The sequence below is a fragment of the Epithele typhae genome (genome assembly GCF_022376455.1).
Source record: "Epithele typhae strain CBS 203.58 chromosome Unknown BXZ73scaffold_70, whole genome shotgun sequence".
NCBI lineage: Eukaryota > Fungi > Basidiomycota > Agaricomycetes > Polyporales > Epitheliaceae > Epithele > Epithele typhae.
Window position 1 is genome coordinate 48,446 of NW_025954261.1, and position 18,880 is coordinate 67,325.

Sequence of the window (18,880 nt, forward strand, 5' to 3'; positions counted from 1 at the left end):
ACGGCGTCACTGTGTGCCCGCCTGCGGGCAGTCCATGTGCCTTGAGAGGTGAAGCATGTGCCTTGATAGGTGAAGCGGAGAGCGGCATGCAAGGACGTCAAGAGAACACCGGAGCCAGACAGTAGCAGTTCATGAAAGAGGTCGACGCTCCGGAAGCCACCATGCATGTCCGCGGAAGTGCGACTGGAAGATCACGTTCTGCTATCGATCACGTGGGTGGTGGGCTTGAGGCACTGGCGGTTAGCGTGTCTCGACTCTCGACTCTCTGGCTCTGTCGTCGCGCCGCCTCTGCCACTGTGATCTACGTTGAGTTTCCCAACCGGCAATTTCCCAAGAATCGAAACACCTACGCCATCTGGAGCGGATACCAACTCACGCTCAGTGACTGCAAGGCGCTGGTCAGGTCGATCCCCGTCTGGCAGCCCATTCTGCCGCACACAAACGAAAGCGAGGTGGAGGAAGCCAACTACTCCGACGGCAACGAGCCGGTGCCCCCGCAGCAGCGTTATCATAGCACCACGCAGATCTACCTGCGTGCGTGGAGTAACTTCAGGAAGACCCTCCCACCTGCAGTGTGCACTGAGGAGGCGCGTCCAGAGTCGGCGTGTGGGTCGCACGCGGACCCTCGCATTCGCTGACCCGAAGCCTGACCTCCCGCTTGGACCGATTCTTCCCCGGGATGAGGACCGTCGACGCGCCGGCGGAGCAGAGACACTCGCACATCTTCTTTTCTTCGCATTATATTCCTTACCGCGGCGAGGCGCAGCTGGAGGAGTCGCACCCTGACCATCAGCTCGCCATGGAACCCGCTTTGAAGGAGAAAGAAGTTCTCGCTGCGGTTGTCGAGGCAGTCAAGGAGAGCGGCGGGGAAATCAACATCGAGCAATGGATTACAAGTCCGGTTTTGTCACGATGAGTCTCGGGCGGTGCGTTCGATTCACTTCACAACGCCCTCGCCAGCACCTCCGCATGTTGTCTCTCCCGTTGTGTTCCTAGCACGATATCGAGGAAACGTTCCTCCACTACGGGAGAGCCAGCCGGCAACACCTCGATAGACTCGGCCGTAGCAAGTCGGCGATCGGCCTCGTCATGCATTTCCATATTGGTTTACGTTCCTTTTTCTACCTACGGTCTCCTTCACTCCAAGCGCATGCACCAACCTATACACTTACTACTCCGCCTCTTGGGAGTGAGAAACGTCCGACTTGCTCACTGAGTGCCCGCCCCTAGCCTGCCCGCACTCAGTGCTTGGGCTCCAGACGTCGATCGCGCCCGCGGGTGAAATCGTCTTGTGCGCCCTTGCCCGCGACGCGCTGACGGCCGATCTCGGTGCGGCGCATGCCGCTGTTGGCGGAGGCGGAGGGCACGGGGTTGAAGTCGTTTTTGCCACGAGTCACCTTCACACTCGGTGGCAGTGAGGGTCTTGGAAGGCAGCTTCTTCCAGGTCTGCTACTGGGCTCGGCGCGTAGAGGCGCGAGTGACGGCAGCGGTCCTGAGAGGGCTGTAGCGGTGCAGTCACCTTCTGCGAAAGCACAGGAGCCGGGATGCCGCCGCCGTCTTCCTCGAAAATGACGGCCGGTCACCACAGGAAGGCGCCAATTTTCGCCCACGCTGAACACACAGCATGAGTGCACGATGTAACGCACAGAACAAACAACATACGGAGTGTCTCTCCCTTGAACTTCTCCCCCAGCTTGAGCGTGATCACTTTCCACGCCGCTTCTGCTCCGGCTTCTGCGCGCGCACCGCGGATGGTGCGATGGGGAGCTCCGCGCGCGGGGTTCGCTCCGGGCTGGACGTCCAGTCCTTGACGAGGCCGGAGAACAGGGGGACGGGCAGAGGCGAGATACCCTGCGCGACACGCTGCTTGTTCTCGCAAAGGAGCCAGGCGCGCGGGACCTCAGGCGTGTCGAGGGGCTTGACAATGATGCTCTGCTAAGTTCTGGCTTTGGGTGGCGGCTGGTTCGCGGCTGGCTCGTCGGGAGGGGGCAGAAAGGTGAATTTGGCAGCCGGCTCTGCTGGAGCGTCCGTGGCTTCTTCACGCACGAGCCAGCCCGGTGGTGTTCGAGCCGGAGCCACGAGTCGCATCCCGCTCCCGCTCCAGCGGCCAGGCTCCGCTGTGTGCGCCCCCCGGAGAATAGAGGCCACGCCCCGAGACGGTGGATGGCGGGTGTAGGGGCGGACAGGGCCCGGTGCGGGTTGGTGCGGGCTCTTGCGCTGCCGTCGGTTCTCGAGTCATGTCGTCGGTGACCTCAGGGCCATCGGGGTTTCTCGGTGTCAGGTCCGGCATCGTCGTTGTCTTCGGAGTCGATGCCGAAGTCCACATTTTCTCACCGGCGTCGAGGGAGGAGATGGCGCCGGGGGCATGAAGGGGCGGACCAGGGAGCTGATGCTGTAAGTGCTGTTGGGGAAAGTGTAGGTGTACTCGCTCGTGCCGCCATCGAGGGCAAGAGCGGTGAAGCTACGAAGGGATAATGTGGAGGGGACTGTTGGAAGTGCATCAGTGGATAGAACAGAGTGGAAAAGGGAGAAACCACGGACAATCCGTGAAAGAAACACCAAAGGAAGATAGTGGAACCCGAGAGGGTTGTTCCAGTACGCCACGGCGGGATCCAGGGGCGTTCTTGAGGTGGGCAGTCTCCGAGATGGCGGGGATCAAGACTCAAGGCTACTGTCGAAGGGCGCAGGGCGGAAGAAGAGGTGAGCGGATGAGCGCGAAGAGGCTGAAGACTCACAGAGGACGGTGCAATGTCATTCTATGACCCCAGTGATCACACTATTAGAGATGACGCCGTAAAAGATGTGATAAATGAGGGAGGAGTGGTGCAGAAGAGCGTGTAGTATATCTAAACTCGTGATGAAGCGCAATTTAAGGATGCGCTGAGCAGATGTTTGAGGTGGGTTGCGGGGATAAGGTATAAGACCGAGCTCGAGGAGAACGAGCAATGGTACGTACAATCCAACCTTGGTCCAGCATGAGAATGCCATCCTCTGCCTTTTAGCATGCTTCAAGTGTCGCCCTTCGAGTTTGCATGAGGGCAGTGGTTTTTGCACTCCCTGTAGCGGGGCGGAGAACCAGATAGTGAGCACGGAACAGAAAGGGAGAGCTCTCAATACGCACCATTCTGCGGGGCCGAAAAGCCGAGCGTATGAAAGCCACAACTGAACGAGTAATGGTCCAGCAACAACCAGGCCACATCTATGCGGGCTGGCCGGTGGCTAGGTCTCGGGCTAGCCAGAAACCCTCCACACGCGCGTCGCGAAGCCATACCCGTGTGTGAGCGTGGTAGCGAGGTTGAGCAGGAGCGCTGCGCTACTGATCAGCCACTCGCGCCCGAAGAATGTTCCAGTGGGCCATGCATCTCGGAAGCCCGGAGGTCTTGGAAGTTGAAACCGGTGTTGCGGACTGGCGGGGTTGTGGTGGGAGCAGGAAGACGAGGACTCGAGGAAAGCGCCGTGAGACCCGGTCCGTCCGGAACCGCACGCCCGCCTCCTAGTGATACTACCCACTAACGTCGTTGGACTGGATCTGACACCATGGTCTCCGTCGATTTCCCCGACGGCAAAGTTCCGAAGAACGGACGAAGCTACGCGATCTGGAGCGGATATCAACTCGACCTCCGCTCTTTCCAGGAGCTCGTCAGTTCGATCCCTGTCTGCCAGCCCCATCTGCCTGTCGGCGTTCCCGTCGAAAACGAGTTCGCGGATGAGGTCGGCTCTGACGATGAAAACCCACTGCCGCCACAGCCGCGTTACAACAACTCGACGCTGGCCTACCTGTATGCGTGGATGGGCTTCAGGAAGACCCTCCCGCCCGCACTCCGGAAACGCTGCCCAGACTCGACGTGTGAGTCGTGAGCCAGCCGTTGTCTAGTCCGAACGCCGACCTCTCGCTTAGACAGGTACTTCCCCGGAATGAGGGGCGTCGACTCACCGCCGGAGCAACGACACTCGCACATCTTCTTCCCTTCGCGATGGATTCCATACAGAGGCAGGGCCCAGCTGGAGGAGACGCATCCTGACTACAAACAAGCCATGACGCCCACCCAGAATGAAGAACAAATCCTCGCTGCGATCGTTGAAGCCGTGAAGGAGAGCGGGGGGGAGATTGAGATCGAGGAGTTCGAATGGGCCGGCCTGGTGGACTTGGATTACAACTCGGGGTTTGTCACGGTGAGGCTCAAGTACTTCGTTCGTATCACCGTCGACTAAACGACTATTCCTAGGTGTGATATCTCATGATGCATTCGCAATGCCCTTGCCAGCGTTCCTGCCTGTAATACATCGTCTTTCCAGTTGTGTTGGGTTTGGTGCTTTTGAGTGGCGTCGTGTCCGGTATTTGAGGCTACGCCATGCGTTCACAAGCGCTCCCGCTTCCCGCTCGCCAAAGGTTACATACCCACGAGGGGTGCCTCGAGTTCGACACGTCACTGAACTATCACCGCCCGTTCTCGCCATGTCTGCCCCCAAGGGGCACATATCACACGAGAAACCCGCCGACGATGCGAGGAAGCCGGACGAACAAGGTGCCACTAGCAAGCCGCTCACTTACCGCGAGGTGCGCCTCCACCCTCTCCAACTCGTATCGCTTCTGCAGTCCTGACGTATTTCAATACCATGCAGAAATACAAGGCTTTCTGTGATACATTCCACCCGGTGCCAGTGCTACAGAGAGAAGACGTGCCCAAGGGCACCGAATTCTTCGATCCCAAGTACAACGATCAGCTTACTCGCGAGCAGCTCCACTCCCTTCTGTATGGACCCGACCCAGAGTTTTCTCCAATGGAAGGCGGACCTCTCCTCCGTTACTATGGATGGGTCTTCACGGAAAACTGGGTCATCAAGTGGGCCAGAGATATCAATCTCACGGTCCTCATCCAGGCCGAGTACCTCGTCCGCCACCCTGAGCTCATCTCAGATGACGAACAGTTCGAATTGGCCTCCTTTCCGGACGATTCGCCGCTGTTCACCGACCCAGATCTCCGTGGTATCGTAAGCGCCCTCGCACGGTGGAGGGTCGTGCGGCACATCTCGGAGCTGGTAGTTCTCTCCTTGGACATCGAGATTCCGATCGCGTACGGATACAAGCAGATGGTCGTGTTCTGCACCAATTACACGGTCGCAAGGCGGCTCTGGCTTGTCGGGAGCATGGGAGACGAATGTGACATCATGGAAAGTCTGGACCGGTACATGGCGGAACCAGGTGAAGAGTCCAAAGAGGGCTTGTGGTATTTCGCTGCGGACAACCCCATCGTATGTGCTCTCGGGGTCGTTTCCTTCTTTTCTAATCTACCACGAGCTGACTGCCTATTTCTAGTATGTGGGCATGCGCGCGCCGGGAAAAGCCTCGATGACCACGATGCCTCCCGGAGCCTCTGTTTGTTAGGGGTACTGCTCTTGGCACTGACACCACCAGCATCCCACACGGGCTATGCGACGGTAGCTTCCAATGCTTTTTCGTTCTCGCACCTGTTATCTCTCCCTTGCATGTCATTCCTTGGCACGATTCCACTGCTGGCCGAAGTATATACACCGAGCCTGTCTTGCCATCGATGTTTATCGTTTGTTCGAAGGAATCAAACTTGCCGTGTGTTCAAAATGGATGCAGAGAACGAATCGACTGTGCAAGTTGAAGCAGCTCAACGAAGAGTCGGCCGGCGGAGTGCACGGCCGAAAGCGGACAGGACGCCGAAGGCCAATCACGAGCGCGTGATTCTAGAGCGCTGCACGACGAAGCCGGGGCCACCCTCTCCTCTTCCTCACCGCCGTCATGTCCTCCCTCATCGCCCGCTCCGCGTTCAGCGGGAAAACCGCCGTCTCTCTTGCGCGCAGGTCGCTGCGGCCACTCGCTCTCCAAGGTACATCTTCTCGCACTCGGCCCATTCGAACGTGGCGTGTAAGTCCACAACACTGATCCCGCGTGTGCTCTCTCGTTTGCAGCAAGAGGCGCGGCGGACGCTGCCTACGTTCCCGGAGGCCGTGAGTGCACCCACCTTCGCCCGTACAGATCGCCGTCGCTGACCCGCCGCCCGCAGCCATCTACAGGGGCACGGTGAACGACCCGACGCCGTTCCCGGCCCCGTCCAGGACGCACGGCTCGCACCACTGGGCCTTCGAACGCATCCTCTCCGCCGGGCTCGTCCCGCTCACCGTCGCCTCCTTCGCCACGAGCGGCACGAACTACCCGATCCTCGACGGCATCCTCGCCGTGAGCCTCGTCATGCACTCCCACATCGGCGTACGTCCTTCCTCCTGTTCTCGCCCCCCTTCGGGCGCACGCACCACCCTCTACGCGTACCACGCCGCCTCTTGGGAGTTGCTCTAAGCACTCCAGGGATGCTGGACGTTCGCACGCGCCTGAAGCCCCCTTCCCCCGCCCTCCCGCCCACGTGATTCCGCACGCCCGTCGCTGACCAGCCCCCGCCTCTTCCGACGCAGTTCGACTCGCTCGTCGTCGACTACCTCCACCCCCGCAAGTTCCCCGTGCTCGGGCAGGTCGCCAAGTGGACGCTCCGCACGGCCACCGTCGGCGTCCTCGTCGGCGTCTACCAGTTCAACACGAACGACATCGGTGCGTTTTCCTCTCGACCCATCCTTCGGTTGCGCCCTGGCCGCTGACGCTGACGCTGCCCTTCTCGCTCGTGCAGGTCTCACGGAGCTCATCGCGAAGACGTGGCACGCGTGAGCCGGGCCACCGTTCCGGAGCGGGGGAATGGGAGGAATGGGACCGGGCGGAGGGCCGTTGGTGGTAGGCGATTGTGCGGCCGTCGGCGTGCCGTCGGTCGTCCGTGTAGTACGTGCTCCCTGTCCGTCCAACCGTCTCGCCCGCAAAGTGTACAAGGCATTTTACGCTGTACTCGTGGGCACCCATCCCGACATCGGTATTTATCGGCTTGCGGACTCGACTGTCCGAACGGAATGGCGACTACAACACGCGCGGTCGTGTTATCGGAGACGGCCAAAGGTGAACGTCACTCGACTAAACGTCTAAACTCGATTTCAACGCTGCTGCTGTGCTCTGAGGGTATCGTACAAATGTGCGAGGGATCCTGGGGGCGAATAATTACGTGCGCGTGAGGCCCGTAGTAGGCCGATGCTGGACGATGGGCGTGTGCAGTGGTAATGTACAGCTGGGTGGGAGAGGAATACGATGTGATTACCTACCATAGAGGACGAGGACCGTCTATGACCGCGAGAATCTGAGAAGGATGGAAAGAACGACGAGGTGACCAGGGAGACATGAGGACATGAAGCGGCCGATACCTGACATGAAGACAAGAAGAGATGCATGCGGAGAGAGAGAGAAAAGAGACAGAGGACGAGAGGAAGGAGGTCATAAATAGGGCCCGCGGGGACTCGCGCCACGTTAAGCGGCACCAAAAATCCCGCGGGCTCAGTCGACCTCTACGTCGTCGCCCTCCCAGCGGCGCCCGAGCTCGACGCGCCCGTCGGCGTCGCCGTTGACGTAGAGCCACGCCTCGAGCCGCCGGCCGAGCTCGCCGCCGCGCCCGCCGCAGAAGTCGCCCGTCGCGTTCAGCAGCTTCTCGCGCGCCTTCTCCACCGCGGCGACGACCTTGGGCACCGCCCCCGCGCCGTTCCCGCTCCCGCTCCCGGGCCCGTTCGCCCTCGCGTTCCCGGCGCCGCTCGTGACGCTCGGCCGGCGCGACGGCTCCTCGCTCGAGGGCGCGGACTGCCCGAAGGAGAGCGAGTCGAGCGAGATCGCGGCGACGGGCGAGTCGGACGCGTACGCGTCCTCCGGGCTCTCGTCCGCCGCGACATCCCGCGCGTCGAGGTCCGCGGGGTCCGGTGTGTGCGCGTCCGCGCCGTCGCCGTCGTCCCAGGTGCGGAACCAGTCCTCCTCCTGGTCCTCGGGCCCGAGGATGCCCCCGACGAGGCCCTCCTCCCAGCCGTCCCACTCGATGCAGCGGTGCGCCATGCGGAGGCGCACGCCGGTCGCCTCGTGGTGCAGCCACGAGCGGGCGAGGTCGGCGAGCGGGACGGGCGCGGGGCGGCCGTGGATCGTGAGCACGTCGGGGGAGCGGGCGAGGCGCTCGACGGTCGCGCGGAAGAGCTTTGCGGTGAAGGGCGAGGATTGGAGGAAGGCGGGGACGTGCGCGCACGCCCAGAGCGGGCGGGTGGTCGTCGACTCCCAGTCGATGATGCACGTCTACAGGGCGGCGAGTGAGTATGATAAGAAAACGGGAGCGACGGTGGACGGAAACGTACGATCTTCGAGTTGTCGTTCTCGTCGACGAAAACGTTCTCGAGGTTCAGATCGTGGCAGTCGATCGTAAACTCCTCCTGCTCGCCCGCGCCGCCTCCACCACCGCCATCGCCCTCAGCGTGGCTGGAAACGCCGAGGCGCTCCATGAGGCGGAGGAAGCGCACCATCTCGGCGTGGACACGCTCTTCGCGCTGCGCGAGGTGCGCGACGAGGAACGTCGAGCGCTGCATGCGCCGGTAGTCCTGGTACATCGTGTCGCCCGCGCCGCCGTCCCACTCGGCCTCGCTCTCCTCCCAGTCCCACTCGTCCGAGGTGTCGGAGCGGTCGTCCGGCACGGCGGACACGCGGTGGTGCCGCGACGTCTCGATCTCGTCCGGATCGAGGTGCAGCCGGTGCGGCGCGGTCTTGCCCTCGTTCTCGAGGATGACGCCGCGGATCTCGCGCTCGGTGCACGCACGCAGGTACTCGTTCGTGCTCGCCCACGGGCCACGGTTGATCTCGTCCGGATGGGTGAGCTCGCCGCGGTTGGAGCCAAAGAAGGGCCAGGAGATGATCGGGCCCACGTGCGTCTGGGCGACTTTTGATTCGTGCGCGGCCTTGAAAAACGCGTCGCTGATGTTGGTGAAGCGCTGGTATGAAGACGGGGTCGGAGTGGGGAGCGAAGAAGAAAAGTCTGAGACGGGCTCGGGGTCGGGCCCATCGTAGAGGGAGCCGATCATCGGGAAGCGGTGACCGAAGAGCGGGAGGACGAGCATCGCGATGTTCTCCAACAGCGCGACGAGCGTGGTGTGAGGCATCGAGTGCAGGACTTTTGCAAGCGGGATGCCCGCCGCCTGTGAAAAAAGGTGAGCAGATAGGACGAGCTGGGCAGACACAGATGCTGACCTTGGACATCAAGATGTACTCGCCACCCAGCCGGTTGTACGGGTTCGCATCGTAGTGATACACTTCGGGAACCGGGATGCCTGTGCGCTCGCGGAGATAGTGCATCGTCGCGACTTCCGACTCCGTCTTGAGCCGCGGCATGAAGCGACGGGCTACGCGCGCGACAAGCTCTCGACGGTTGACAAGGGTGACCAAGTATCCCTGCACAAGATTTGGTCAGCCTTTGGATCACGAACTGTCGCGGAAAGCTGCGCGGCGCCTTCCAACCCCACTCGCAGCCCCCAATCGTAAAGCGGAGATGAGAGACGGTCTCCAATCATGGCCTCGCTTCGCGGGCGTCGCGCACGCCAAGATGGACACGCCAAGCCCGCCAAACCATTACGGCGACCGGGAGAAGCAGTTGGTGGTTCGCGCCCCGCGGTGCAGCACAGGACGCGTGCCAAGGCCGACGCTTGCGAGGCGTCTGCTCGGCTGGTCGACTGGAATTCCGAGCGTGAAGCGTCCAGAGCGTCTCGAGAGGAGCGAAACGCGCAGCGGGGCGCGCATGTAACGAGAGAGGGCCCTCTGGGGGCGTGGGCAAGTCGTGTGTGCGAGAGAGGAGGAAGAACGGCGAACAAAGGCAGCGCGACACTCACTTTATGGAAAGTACCTGTGGTTCGGTAGCGCAGAGATGAGGATCTAGCGAGATGGATGAGATTGGGTTGGAGACGGACCTGCACCGAGAAACTTGATTCGAGCGACTTCGGCACCCATGCGCTCGTGGACGATGTCCTTGAGCAGCTTCCGGTCGACCTGGAAGGGGGTCGCATGGTGGTGCGCGGCATCCGCCTTGGCCTCCTCTTTTCGATCTGCGTGCTCGGCGTCCCAGTCCCATTCCAGCGGGGGCGGGGGGTCAGCTGAGGTCATTGTATGCGCGGTGTATGGTCGAGGGCGAGCGTGCGCGTGAGCTGGAGGTGGTGTGGAGGTGGTGGTAACGGGGGGGTTGGAGAGGGCGGAGAAGAAGCGAGGGTCGCAAGGGGGATTAGATTGTGCAGAAAACGCGTTTGCGAGCCGGGCCCGAGCGCAGGGTGGCGAGAGAGGGGGCGAGGGGTCGAGGGCGCAGGCGAGGGAGTAGATGCTGAAGGGGAAGGTGGAGGTGAGGAAGAGAGGGAAGAAACGCCGAGACTTATCGGAGACGCACTCGAGCTTATTGCGGGACCGCTTAGTCTGGGCGACCCTGCCGCGGTCGCTTCCCCCGACGTCGAGACGAGATTCGAGCAGAAGGGCGGGCATCGTCGCGCGCTGTAAGCAGAGCAGAGGCTGCACGAAAGTTGAGGATCGGCGGGCAGAGGCTTGGGTATATATCCGTGGGCCGGGCGGGGCTCGAGCATGCTCAATTGGAGGCTCTACGGCCGCGGCCGCGCTACCCCCGCAGTGGGAGTCGGCGCCTAGGGCCCGTTTCGTCATCCGTGATTAGATGCAGCCCTTCCGCCACTCCGCCTCGATCGAGATCAGCCCCTGCCGCCCGTGCCAGCCCGTGCCCTGCGAACCCGCACAGCCCGGTTGGCACCAGGAGAGCGACGGACGCTGGCCGACGACCGCCGGACAGTGGGCAAACAGTGGGCAAACCCACTCGACCATTCCGATGATCCGCGTCCACCGTACAAGGCAAAGTCCGGCATTCTCACATCCGCCCTGCACCGCGCTTGGCACAACTTCCCCACGCGTGCGGGGTTACGAACGTGTAACTTACACTGTAACACTCGCCCACAAATGCCCTCTCCGACCAGCAACATCGCTACGCATGTTCCCTCAGCACGATCACGACCACGCCTCCGACTGCGAGATGACACTCCATACCCCCGCCACGGAACATAGAGGTCTGTGATATACCGCCCTCACCGGCTCACTCTCGTGCACTTTGCCGGTTCTTTCCTCCGCATCGGCCCCGAGCCCCGAGCGCGACATCTCCCAACATCTCCCAGGGCGCACAGGTGCGCTGCGCGCGCAGGATCTGTCATCAGAAACCCTTTCGCAAACCCTTCACAAGTCACGACCCACAGCCATCTACATATCCCGATAGCTCGCCCCAGTGTGGGGTCGGAGCGCGCGCGGGGCGTGTGCGGCCTGTGTATATTAATGGATCGACGGTTCAGATTGGAGGAATGCGTGTACGGTACGTGGAGCCTACGAACCTTCGCCCGCCCTATACCAGTGTACCACCTCCCGTCGCGCGCGAGCTACGAGCCCAGGATAACAAGGGCGTCAGCGCAAGCCCCATCACTGGCCATCCAGGGGCCTCTGGTAACGTACCGCGGTCGCGTGCCCACCCTCGTCTCTCTCTTATCGCCCCGCGCGCGCAGCCCGCCCGTCACCTGCCCACCAACACGCCGCGACGGCCACGGCGAGTCCGCTCCAGTCGCGTCTTCTTCTGGCTTCCACCGAACCCTGGTCTTCCTTTCGCCCGCTTTCCCTGCGAAGCCGCGCGAGCGCGCGTCCTTAGCCTCCACCTGGCCAATTACGCGCACCCGCCTCTCGTCTCGTACCTTCCATCGTGTTCGGCGAGCCCCGAATGGGCGCCACGCGGCGACACGATCGCACCCGGTCGGCGCGGGGCTCGTGAAGAGGCTTTAAGGCAGGCTCTCCCGCGCGCCCAGTGCGCCCGCGTTCGCGCGACAGCCGACAGCACGCCGTTCACAGTTGCGGCGTGGAGTGTAGGCTCGATCATCCAGCCGTTTTCGTCGTGACTTCCTCCAACGGCTGGATGATCGAGCCTAGGTGGAGTGCACCAAGCTTGTTCAAGGTCCGTGCTGCAAGTAGCATCGGCTTTCGTCGGCAACGGCGTGGTGGCGTCGGGGCTCGCAACGGGCGTTGCAACATTCATTCCATCGCCGAACATTCGACTTTCCAGTTTCAGGCAGGTCGGGGCCTAGGTGGGTCCAGCCGGAAGTGACTGTCGTCCCGTGTTTCCCTCGGCTCCGGATTTCAGAGGACTCGACTCCCTAGCTCCCCCGGAGCGCGTCCGCCGAGCTCCGACGTCAGCGATGAAAACCAGCCCGATGACAAACCACGCTTGCTCACCACCCAGTGTCCGTGCTCGTATTCGTCCTCGTCCTCCAGTTGGCTTGCTGCCGGGCCGGGCCGTCTGGCATCATGCAAGGTCCGCCCTGCTCTGATGGCGGCTTGTTGATGGAACAGGGCGACGCATCCGCGCACCGCGGCCTCGGCGAAGGTGGTATCACGTGATACTGGCCCAGACACGTCTTCGAAGTTCATCACCAGAAGGGTTCCCAAGAACCATTGTTCTTCAACGTTGCTTCAACGTCACTGTCCTCGCTCGCATGGCTCACCACGCTCCTGTTCTTCCCTCCCAGGTCCGGGGGGATATTGTCTGGACTGCAAGTCCCCACGAAAGCATCCTCGCCGTTTCGACGTCCACCTCTGTCACTGCACTCTACCTGATACGCTGCACGCTGCCCTCTTTCTCATCCCTTCGTCGCACCATCACCTCCATTTCGACCTTGCATACCTTCCGAGTTCGAGGCCTCCGGTTTTTTGTGCCTCAGAGTCATAGGCCGGAGGCGCGAGCGGGGGTCGCGTCTCTTGTGTGTCGGGCGGTAGCCAGAAATCGTAACCTGTAAGGTCAATTGTCGTTAGCAAGTACGAGATTGAAAGACGCGAAGAAGCACAGAAGAGGCCATGAGTCTTTTACGAATGAATCCTGCAAGTCCTGAACTCCGAGGACGAATTCATTCGGCGGTAGAAGTAGTAGCGAACTTGAAGCGAAGGTGATAGCACGTGCTTTGGCACAGACGCGTCTCATAGGCAGGAGGCGCGGGCGGGGGTCGCGTCTCTTGTGGTAGAGCGGTAGCTAGAAATCGTAACCTGTAAGGTCAATTGCCATTAGCATTTACGAGAATGAAAGACGCGAAGAAGCAGGGCAGGGGGCACAAGTCTCTGGCGAGGCGGTTTTACGAATGGATCCTGCAAGTCCTCCGGGTTCCTGACCTCCGAGGACGAATTCATCCGGCGGTAGAAGCAGCAGCGAACTTGAAAGCCGTTCTAACCGCGCGCCGTGTGTACGCGGCGAAGAAAGAGGCGGCTGGCTGCGAAAGTGAACGCACATCATAGGGCACACCCGTGCTGTAAGCGACCTATACTCGTCGTGTTAGCCCTAGGCCCCACCGCAACACGTCAAAAGAACTCACCTGCAGCCGAGAGACGCTGCATCGCAGCACAAGAATGAAGTACGCGGCGGAAAAGAGGGTGTGCAAATGACATATATACCACACGCGGCCAGATACAGTGCAGGTACGACGATTATGTGACAGTCCAGGGGTGGCCGCGTCTAAACCAGATATCTAGTAGTACAGGGGGCGCCGGAGCACGACGGGAACATGATTGGGGGATGAAGAGGTGCGCAGGAGGAAGTGCGAGAGGAAGATGGAGACGTCAGCGAGGTCGCGGCTTCTACTTCTTTCCGGCCTCTATGGCGTCGCCGTTCTTGCAGGCGACGATCTTGATTTTCGGCGCAGAGACTAGCTCGTTCGACTCCATCTTGAACGTGGGGTCCTTTACTATGAAAGTCCAGACGTCGTCGCAGAGGCGGTAGGTGTGGAGGTGACCCTAAGGAGTGGCGCGCATTCCGGAGCGATTCGCCGCATGGGCGATGCAGAGATGCGAAAGGAGATGGAAGAGCGGGTAGAAGGCGAGCGGGTAAAGGCGAGCGGGTAAGAGGAAGAGAGCAGAGAAGCAGGAGTGGCGGCGGCACGAGGGAAACGCGCGCACGGTGAGCGGACATGAAGCTCAGCGGGTGGCACACATACCTTGAGCGTCGTCTTCGTCTTCACCTGCTTCACCATGATGTCCGCAAGCGATTTGTCGAACTGCGCGCACCGCCAGCCACCAGAGGACAGGCCGAGGTAGGATGTAGTGGAGTGGCGGTCAGCGCCCGGGACCCCTGTCTTCTACAGCCGCAGCCCGTACCTGCTGCAGCACCTTCATGGCCAACTGCGGGGTGATAGCGCCGCTCGTGATGAGCTCGTCGAGCGAGTCCGTAAGCGCCATTCCGATCCTGTGGAGAAGCCAGTCAAATTCCACCCATGGGTCGGGCAGGGTGGTTGGGGACATACGAGGAGCCGCGATAGAACTCATAGTACGCCGATGCCATGCTGGGGGTGTGATTCGAGGTAGAAAGGTGTGCAGCAAGGCGATTCGGGCGACTAGAACGGGCAGGACGTGAGGGACGGCGGTGAAGCTGACGAGTAGCACGACGACCACTCCGCCCCAGACACGCCATGCTGAGGTAAGCATCTGGGCTCCGGATCTCCCGTCCAGAGTAGCGCCCATCTGCATACACTTCCCTGTTCAACATCTCAAGTTCATTCGACGTCGTCAACCAGTCAAGGTCGGACCGATCAATAGAAATGTGCATAGACCCAACCAGTGTGGTAGAGGCAAAACAGGAATCACGCGCAAGCCTCAGCCATGCTCTCAGATGCGGAAAAGCACAACAAAATTAATGGATGACGACCGGAATCGATCGCGCGTGGGGATATGACGACGGTCCCGCAGTATTACCACTAGACGACGATGCATATCATAGTATCAATTCTAGGTGCATAGTGTGCTACATACCGCAGGGTGCAGAATAATGTCCTCATGATACCACCACACTTGCCCAGCTCCCCTTCACATATCGCCGTTGAGCAACCACTTTCTGACCACTTCTAGCACTCTGACAGGTTGGTCGTGCGGGGTCTGCCGCAAAGCATATCAGCAAGAGCTCACCGGGGATGAAGCTGAAGCTCACCAAGTGCCCGGCATCCAGAACGGTCGCGAACGTCATCCCGCCCCCGCTGCGCACTTTGCCTGCCACTACGTCCCCAACGCGCCAGTCTCGCACCGGCGCGCGCCGGTACGCTTCCTGCTGGGCCCACTCGACGCCCAGAGTCATGCGCTCCGTGCCGATCTGCACGTCAGAAGAGCAGACCGTCAGCTGAGCACCGGGCCAGAGCAAACACACGGAAGAGAGACGCGCCCAGTTGCACACGAAGTCGTTCACCCCGACGTACACGAGCGCGCGCACGCCGCGGTCGAGCAGCGCGCCGATCGCGTCCTCGGCGCGGAAGGACACCCGGTCCGCGTTCGCCTCCCACATCGCCTGCACGGAGCCGTTGTGCGCGACGAAGGTGGAGTGGGCAAGGTCGACTCCGAGCGTGGCTTGTGTCGTAGGGTTGTTGAGGTACGCGCTAATGTCTCTGTGATAGGGACGGTGGTGAGCATAGCTCACCGCAAGGGCAGCGAGACACTGACTTGATGATGGGATAGCATTCATCCATCCCCATGTACGGTTTGCTGCAGTCCAGGATGGAGAAATGGGAAGAAAAAACGGGGCAGACGAAAGACGTGCTCACCATGGCAGAGTGCGATCATGGGGGTTGTACCCATCATCTTTCGCCCAGAAGTCCTTGAATGCATCGGCACAAAACGACAGGGAGGCCAAGCAGTCTGTCTTGTCATACGTGTCGATGCAAGAGGTCTTCAGTCTGCGTTCACAGCGGGGAACCTGAGCCAAAGAGATAGCGTAGCGTCAGCCTTAATGTGTGCACACAGAAGCGTAGAACACATACGAGCTGCTTGATCCTTGAACATTCCCTGGATCGATATGAGCGTACGTATACGGAACCATGATGGAATGTAAAGTGCGTACTGCGCTGTTTGAATGGGCGGAATTCCGTAATCTTGTTGATATTCACATTGGATGTCATAGTAAGACAACGTCATGATCATGAAGTTTGTGCAGCCGTTTCCTGCGAGATCATATTAAGAATTCATGACAGATGCACGAGAAGGTCGTGCCGACCGAGGACGATAGAGTCGAGGTTGATTGGTGCAAGACCAGCCTTCACTAGGCGGGCATTTTGGTCATGTACAGCGGCGGCGAAAACTGGTATCATTCGTCCCTGCCAACCCGAACACGCTATCAGTCAATATGACACGAAAAGTAGGCCCGCATATATACGCACCGCGTACGACTCTCCCGTCATGTGGAATTTTCTGCCTTTTAGGTTGTCGAAGTGGTGGAAGAATATTGCGACAAATGCAGCGATGTCCTTCGAGGCTTCATAGGTCGAGCTCTGCCATTCCCAAATATATAGATTCAGTAAACAGGCCAGTGCCTGAAGAAAGCCAGAGACCCGCACCACGTATTCGCCATGATCGGCATACGAAAACCCTGTGCCAACGGGTTGATCCAAGTAGAGCGTATTCAAAAAGTCATTCCAAGAGTGCTCGAAGCGTTCCGTGCCGTTCGGACCGGCCATTCTACAAGGTCCTGCGGAGACTTGCGTAAGAACTTGCGTTTGCACATTCTGGAACATGCGGTCCCGACTTGGCGGACCAGTGGTTGGCTTACCATTCTCCATAAAGAGGCCATGAGCAGATGACCCTCCGGGACCACCATTGAGCCATAAAACGACGTCGTCCGAAGCAGGGTCGCGTCTACTCTCGAAGAAATAGAAGAAGAGGTGCTTTGCTTCAAGATCGATGTAGCCGGTGTATACTCTGAGAGGACGCATCTACCACCTCCTTGCGCGAAGAACCCAGCGAGGAACATACCGAGTTACCCCGTCGCAGAACTGAGACTCTGTCACGCGCACGCTATAGTTGGCGTACAACGGGTGCTCCAACTGTAAGAGCCCGTCGAGCTTGGGGGAAGCTGGAGTCAGCAATGGTCGCTGCAGCGCTGCATCTGCAACTGAAGTCAAACCCAAAACTACACCACCAATGAGCACCAATGCACCCAGCATGCCGACACGCGTCGTCGTCGACTGTGGATGTCGCAGTTTGAAGGAGAGAAGCGAGTCACTTTGAAACTCTATGGAAGTAGGCGTCAATCAACCCCTGGGTGTTAGTTCCCATGACTGTGATGGACTCCGTGTATACCTGTAAGTAACTCGAGACATTGGTCGAAGATGAAGACCGCGCAAAAGGAATGTATCCATTGACTGTTACGTCCGTTCTATGTGACATACGTCGCACGACCGTGAGGTATGGCGTGGTATCATGTAGCATGTCTGATATCCTCTTATTAAGCAATGGTATCTGTCAGGGTCAAGACAGTATCGCAGGTGAGCAGCGAGCTCGATGAAGATAGACAGAGGTGTACGCACTATGGTACAAGGCAACACGAATACCCACCTGGCACCAACCCCCGAAGTCTGCTCAGCCATCGTGGATCAAAGCTCCGCCTTGGCACCCATCTTGGACAGTGCTCCTAGCGAAGTGTCGAGGCCCCAGCTGGCAACATCCCTGAGGCGACCGAAGGAGTCTGCGAGGTCCGAAGCAGCGCCCTGGCCGTCATCGCGGCCGAAGAGGTAGTAGGCGGCGCGCTCGTTAATGAAAACCAGATGGTGAGGCAAGTAGAAGAAAATGCCGGTGAAGAGGAGGCCGAGCGTGAGGTACGTTACGACCACTATGAAATCATGTTAGCGAGGATGTCTTGCACGCGAGGAGCTGTCGGAAGATAGAGGGGCATGGAACGCATAAGCCAGCTCATTACAGCCGACTGGCGCGAAAGAGGGACGAAGGAGATATTGACACGCGATAGTACTCACAGACAACGGCCTTCTCCCAGGGCTCCATCATAGACAGCGCGAAGGTGACTTCGACCCAAACTCGTCGCCGCCAGAAGAACTTGCCAATGAAAGAGCGCGGGGGACGGTAGGGCAGGTGCAGCCCGAAGAGGACCTGCATGAGCGTCGGCTCGCGCTTCCACTCGGCGTAGGACATGGCGGAGGTGTAGTACGCCGGGTCGGTGATGGCAGGAGACGTGGTGGACGGCATGGTTCTGAGGTTCGAGCGAGTCTGGTGAGGACGTGCAAGGGAGACGGCGGACTGAGTGGAAGGCTGCAACTGGCCCACGTGGGAGAAATGGTGTTGATGCTGCGCGGGGACGGGCGCTCTCCGGCACATTGTGTTGGTTATGTGACTAAGCATATATGTAATGGCAGCGGCCCTATACTTGGACAACCTCCTCCTCCACCACGATCAGATGCGGCTTCACCACAGACAGAGGGGCATGACCGCCAACAACGTACCCAGCTTCTGTGCCACTCTCGAATTGAGCATCTCCATCGGGACGAAAGGCGTGCAAATTCATACGCTGAAGTACATTCCGCAGAAATCGTGAGTCAAATACTCTGCCTGGCTCTACAGCGAGTGTTGTATGATTGAACATTTGCAAATTCGGGGTTGACCTGATAGATTTCTTTTCTTCGCGGGGTGTTGATGCATTTTGAGCCGTAACTTCGAGTACTAGCGTTGTGCTGTTGACGTGGAAACATGTCAGATCACGACATACTAAGAGGATTCTCCAGACACCGAAGGTATTCGACGAATACTTACCAGCTTCCACACGTGAATGGCCACTTTATCAGACTGAGGTGCACAGGCTCTACCCATCACGCAAACACGTTTTTGCGCAGACACATCGAGTGGGTCGAGCGAAGGATCCACATGGTAGACGGTGATGCCGCCTTATCAGCTTTGGCCAGTTCGCAGCGGTGATTGTGGTGCATACTTACAGTAGTGTCTAGGCAACCAAACACATGTGTACATAAATATTGCCGCTTGTTCGCATCGTTCGTTACTAGAAGTATTACTCTCTGGGCCAGCTCAGCGTCGCAAGAAGTAGCACGAGCAGGAGGTCGGAGAACTATTTCCAGCGCTCGTAATCGCGGTGAACCCGGCCGCGCTGCGGAATGGGCGCTAGATGGCGACATCCCCTTC

At 59.7% G+C, this 18,880-nt stretch overlaps 8 protein-coding genes across 8 annotated transcripts; 3 read left to right on the plus strand and 5 right to left on the minus strand.

The window, feature by feature from the left end:
• Positions 1–1,241: 1,241 nt before the first annotated feature.
• On the minus strand, positions 1,242–2,326 carry BXZ73DRAFT_80980 (uncharacterized protein; the record flags this gene model as incomplete). The annotated part of the gene is made up of 3 exons (XM_048023400.1): positions 1,242–1,492; positions 1,663–1,806; positions 2,047–2,326. 3 exons carry the CDS (start codon positions 2,324–2,326, stop codon positions 1,242–1,244), a joined length of 675 nt encoding a protein of 224 aa, XP_047873406.1.
• Positions 2,327–3,537: 1,211 nt separating this feature from the next.
• Positions 3,538–4,212, plus strand: BXZ73DRAFT_105707 (uncharacterized protein; the record flags this gene model as incomplete). Its single annotated transcript, XM_048016354.1, has 2 exons — positions 3,538–3,847; positions 3,899–4,212. 2 exons carry the CDS (start codon positions 3,538–3,540, stop codon positions 4,210–4,212), a joined length of 624 nt encoding a protein of 207 aa, XP_047873407.1.
• A 244-nt stretch (positions 4,213–4,456) lies between these two features.
• BXZ73DRAFT_105708 (uncharacterized protein) lies at positions 4,457–5,386 on the plus strand (the record flags this gene model as incomplete). Its single annotated transcript, XM_048016355.1, has 3 exons — positions 4,457–4,558; positions 4,624–5,253; positions 5,318–5,386. 3 exons carry the CDS (start codon positions 4,457–4,459, stop codon positions 5,384–5,386), a joined length of 801 nt encoding a protein of 266 aa, XP_047873408.1.
• A 384-nt stretch (positions 5,387–5,770) lies between these two features.
• BXZ73DRAFT_53634 (mitochondrial inner membrane protein) lies at positions 5,771–6,685 on the plus strand (the record flags this gene model as incomplete). The annotated part of the gene is made up of 5 exons (XM_048021036.1): positions 5,771–5,858; positions 5,947–5,979; positions 6,036–6,238; positions 6,439–6,571; positions 6,648–6,685. 5 exons carry the CDS (start codon positions 5,771–5,773, stop codon positions 6,683–6,685), a joined length of 495 nt encoding a protein of 164 aa, XP_047873409.1.
• A 708-nt stretch (positions 6,686–7,393) lies between these two features.
• Positions 7,394–10,015, minus strand: BXZ73DRAFT_53675 (uncharacterized protein; the record flags this gene model as incomplete). Its single annotated transcript, XM_048021048.1, has 5 exons — positions 7,394–8,167; positions 8,227–9,057; positions 9,110–9,310; positions 9,745–9,758; positions 9,823–10,015. 5 exons carry the CDS (start codon positions 10,013–10,015, stop codon positions 7,394–7,396), a joined length of 2,013 nt encoding a protein of 670 aa, XP_047873410.1.
• A 3,543-nt stretch (positions 10,016–13,558) lies between these two features.
• Positions 13,559–14,258, minus strand: BXZ73DRAFT_53639 (transcription initiation factor IIA gamma subunit; the record flags this gene model as incomplete). The annotated part of the gene is made up of 4 exons (XM_048021040.1): positions 13,559–13,714; positions 13,915–13,974; positions 14,075–14,162; positions 14,221–14,258. 4 exons carry the CDS (start codon positions 14,256–14,258, stop codon positions 13,559–13,561), a joined length of 342 nt encoding a protein of 113 aa, XP_047873411.1.
• A 521-nt stretch (positions 14,259–14,779) lies between these two features.
• On the minus strand, positions 14,780–16,899 carry BXZ73DRAFT_53677 (serine carboxypeptidase; the record flags this gene model as incomplete). Its single annotated transcript, XM_048021049.1, has 12 exons — positions 14,780–14,848; positions 14,901–15,059; positions 15,114–15,348; positions 15,404–15,445; positions 15,505–15,656; positions 15,721–15,745; positions 15,801–15,900; positions 15,954–16,053; positions 16,117–16,227; positions 16,294–16,424; positions 16,506–16,654; positions 16,709–16,899. 12 exons carry the CDS (start codon positions 16,897–16,899, stop codon positions 14,780–14,782), a joined length of 1,464 nt encoding a protein of 487 aa, XP_047873412.1.
• Positions 16,900–17,328: 429 nt separating this feature from the next.
• On the minus strand, positions 17,329–17,881 carry BXZ73DRAFT_53579 (uncharacterized protein; the record flags this gene model as incomplete). Its single annotated transcript, XM_048021024.1, has 2 exons — positions 17,329–17,564; positions 17,707–17,881. The coding sequence occupies 2 exons, from the start codon at positions 17,879–17,881 to the stop codon at positions 17,329–17,331; spliced, it is 411 nt and encodes a 136-aa protein (XP_047873413.1).
• Between the last annotated feature and the right edge of the window lie 999 nt (positions 17,882–18,880).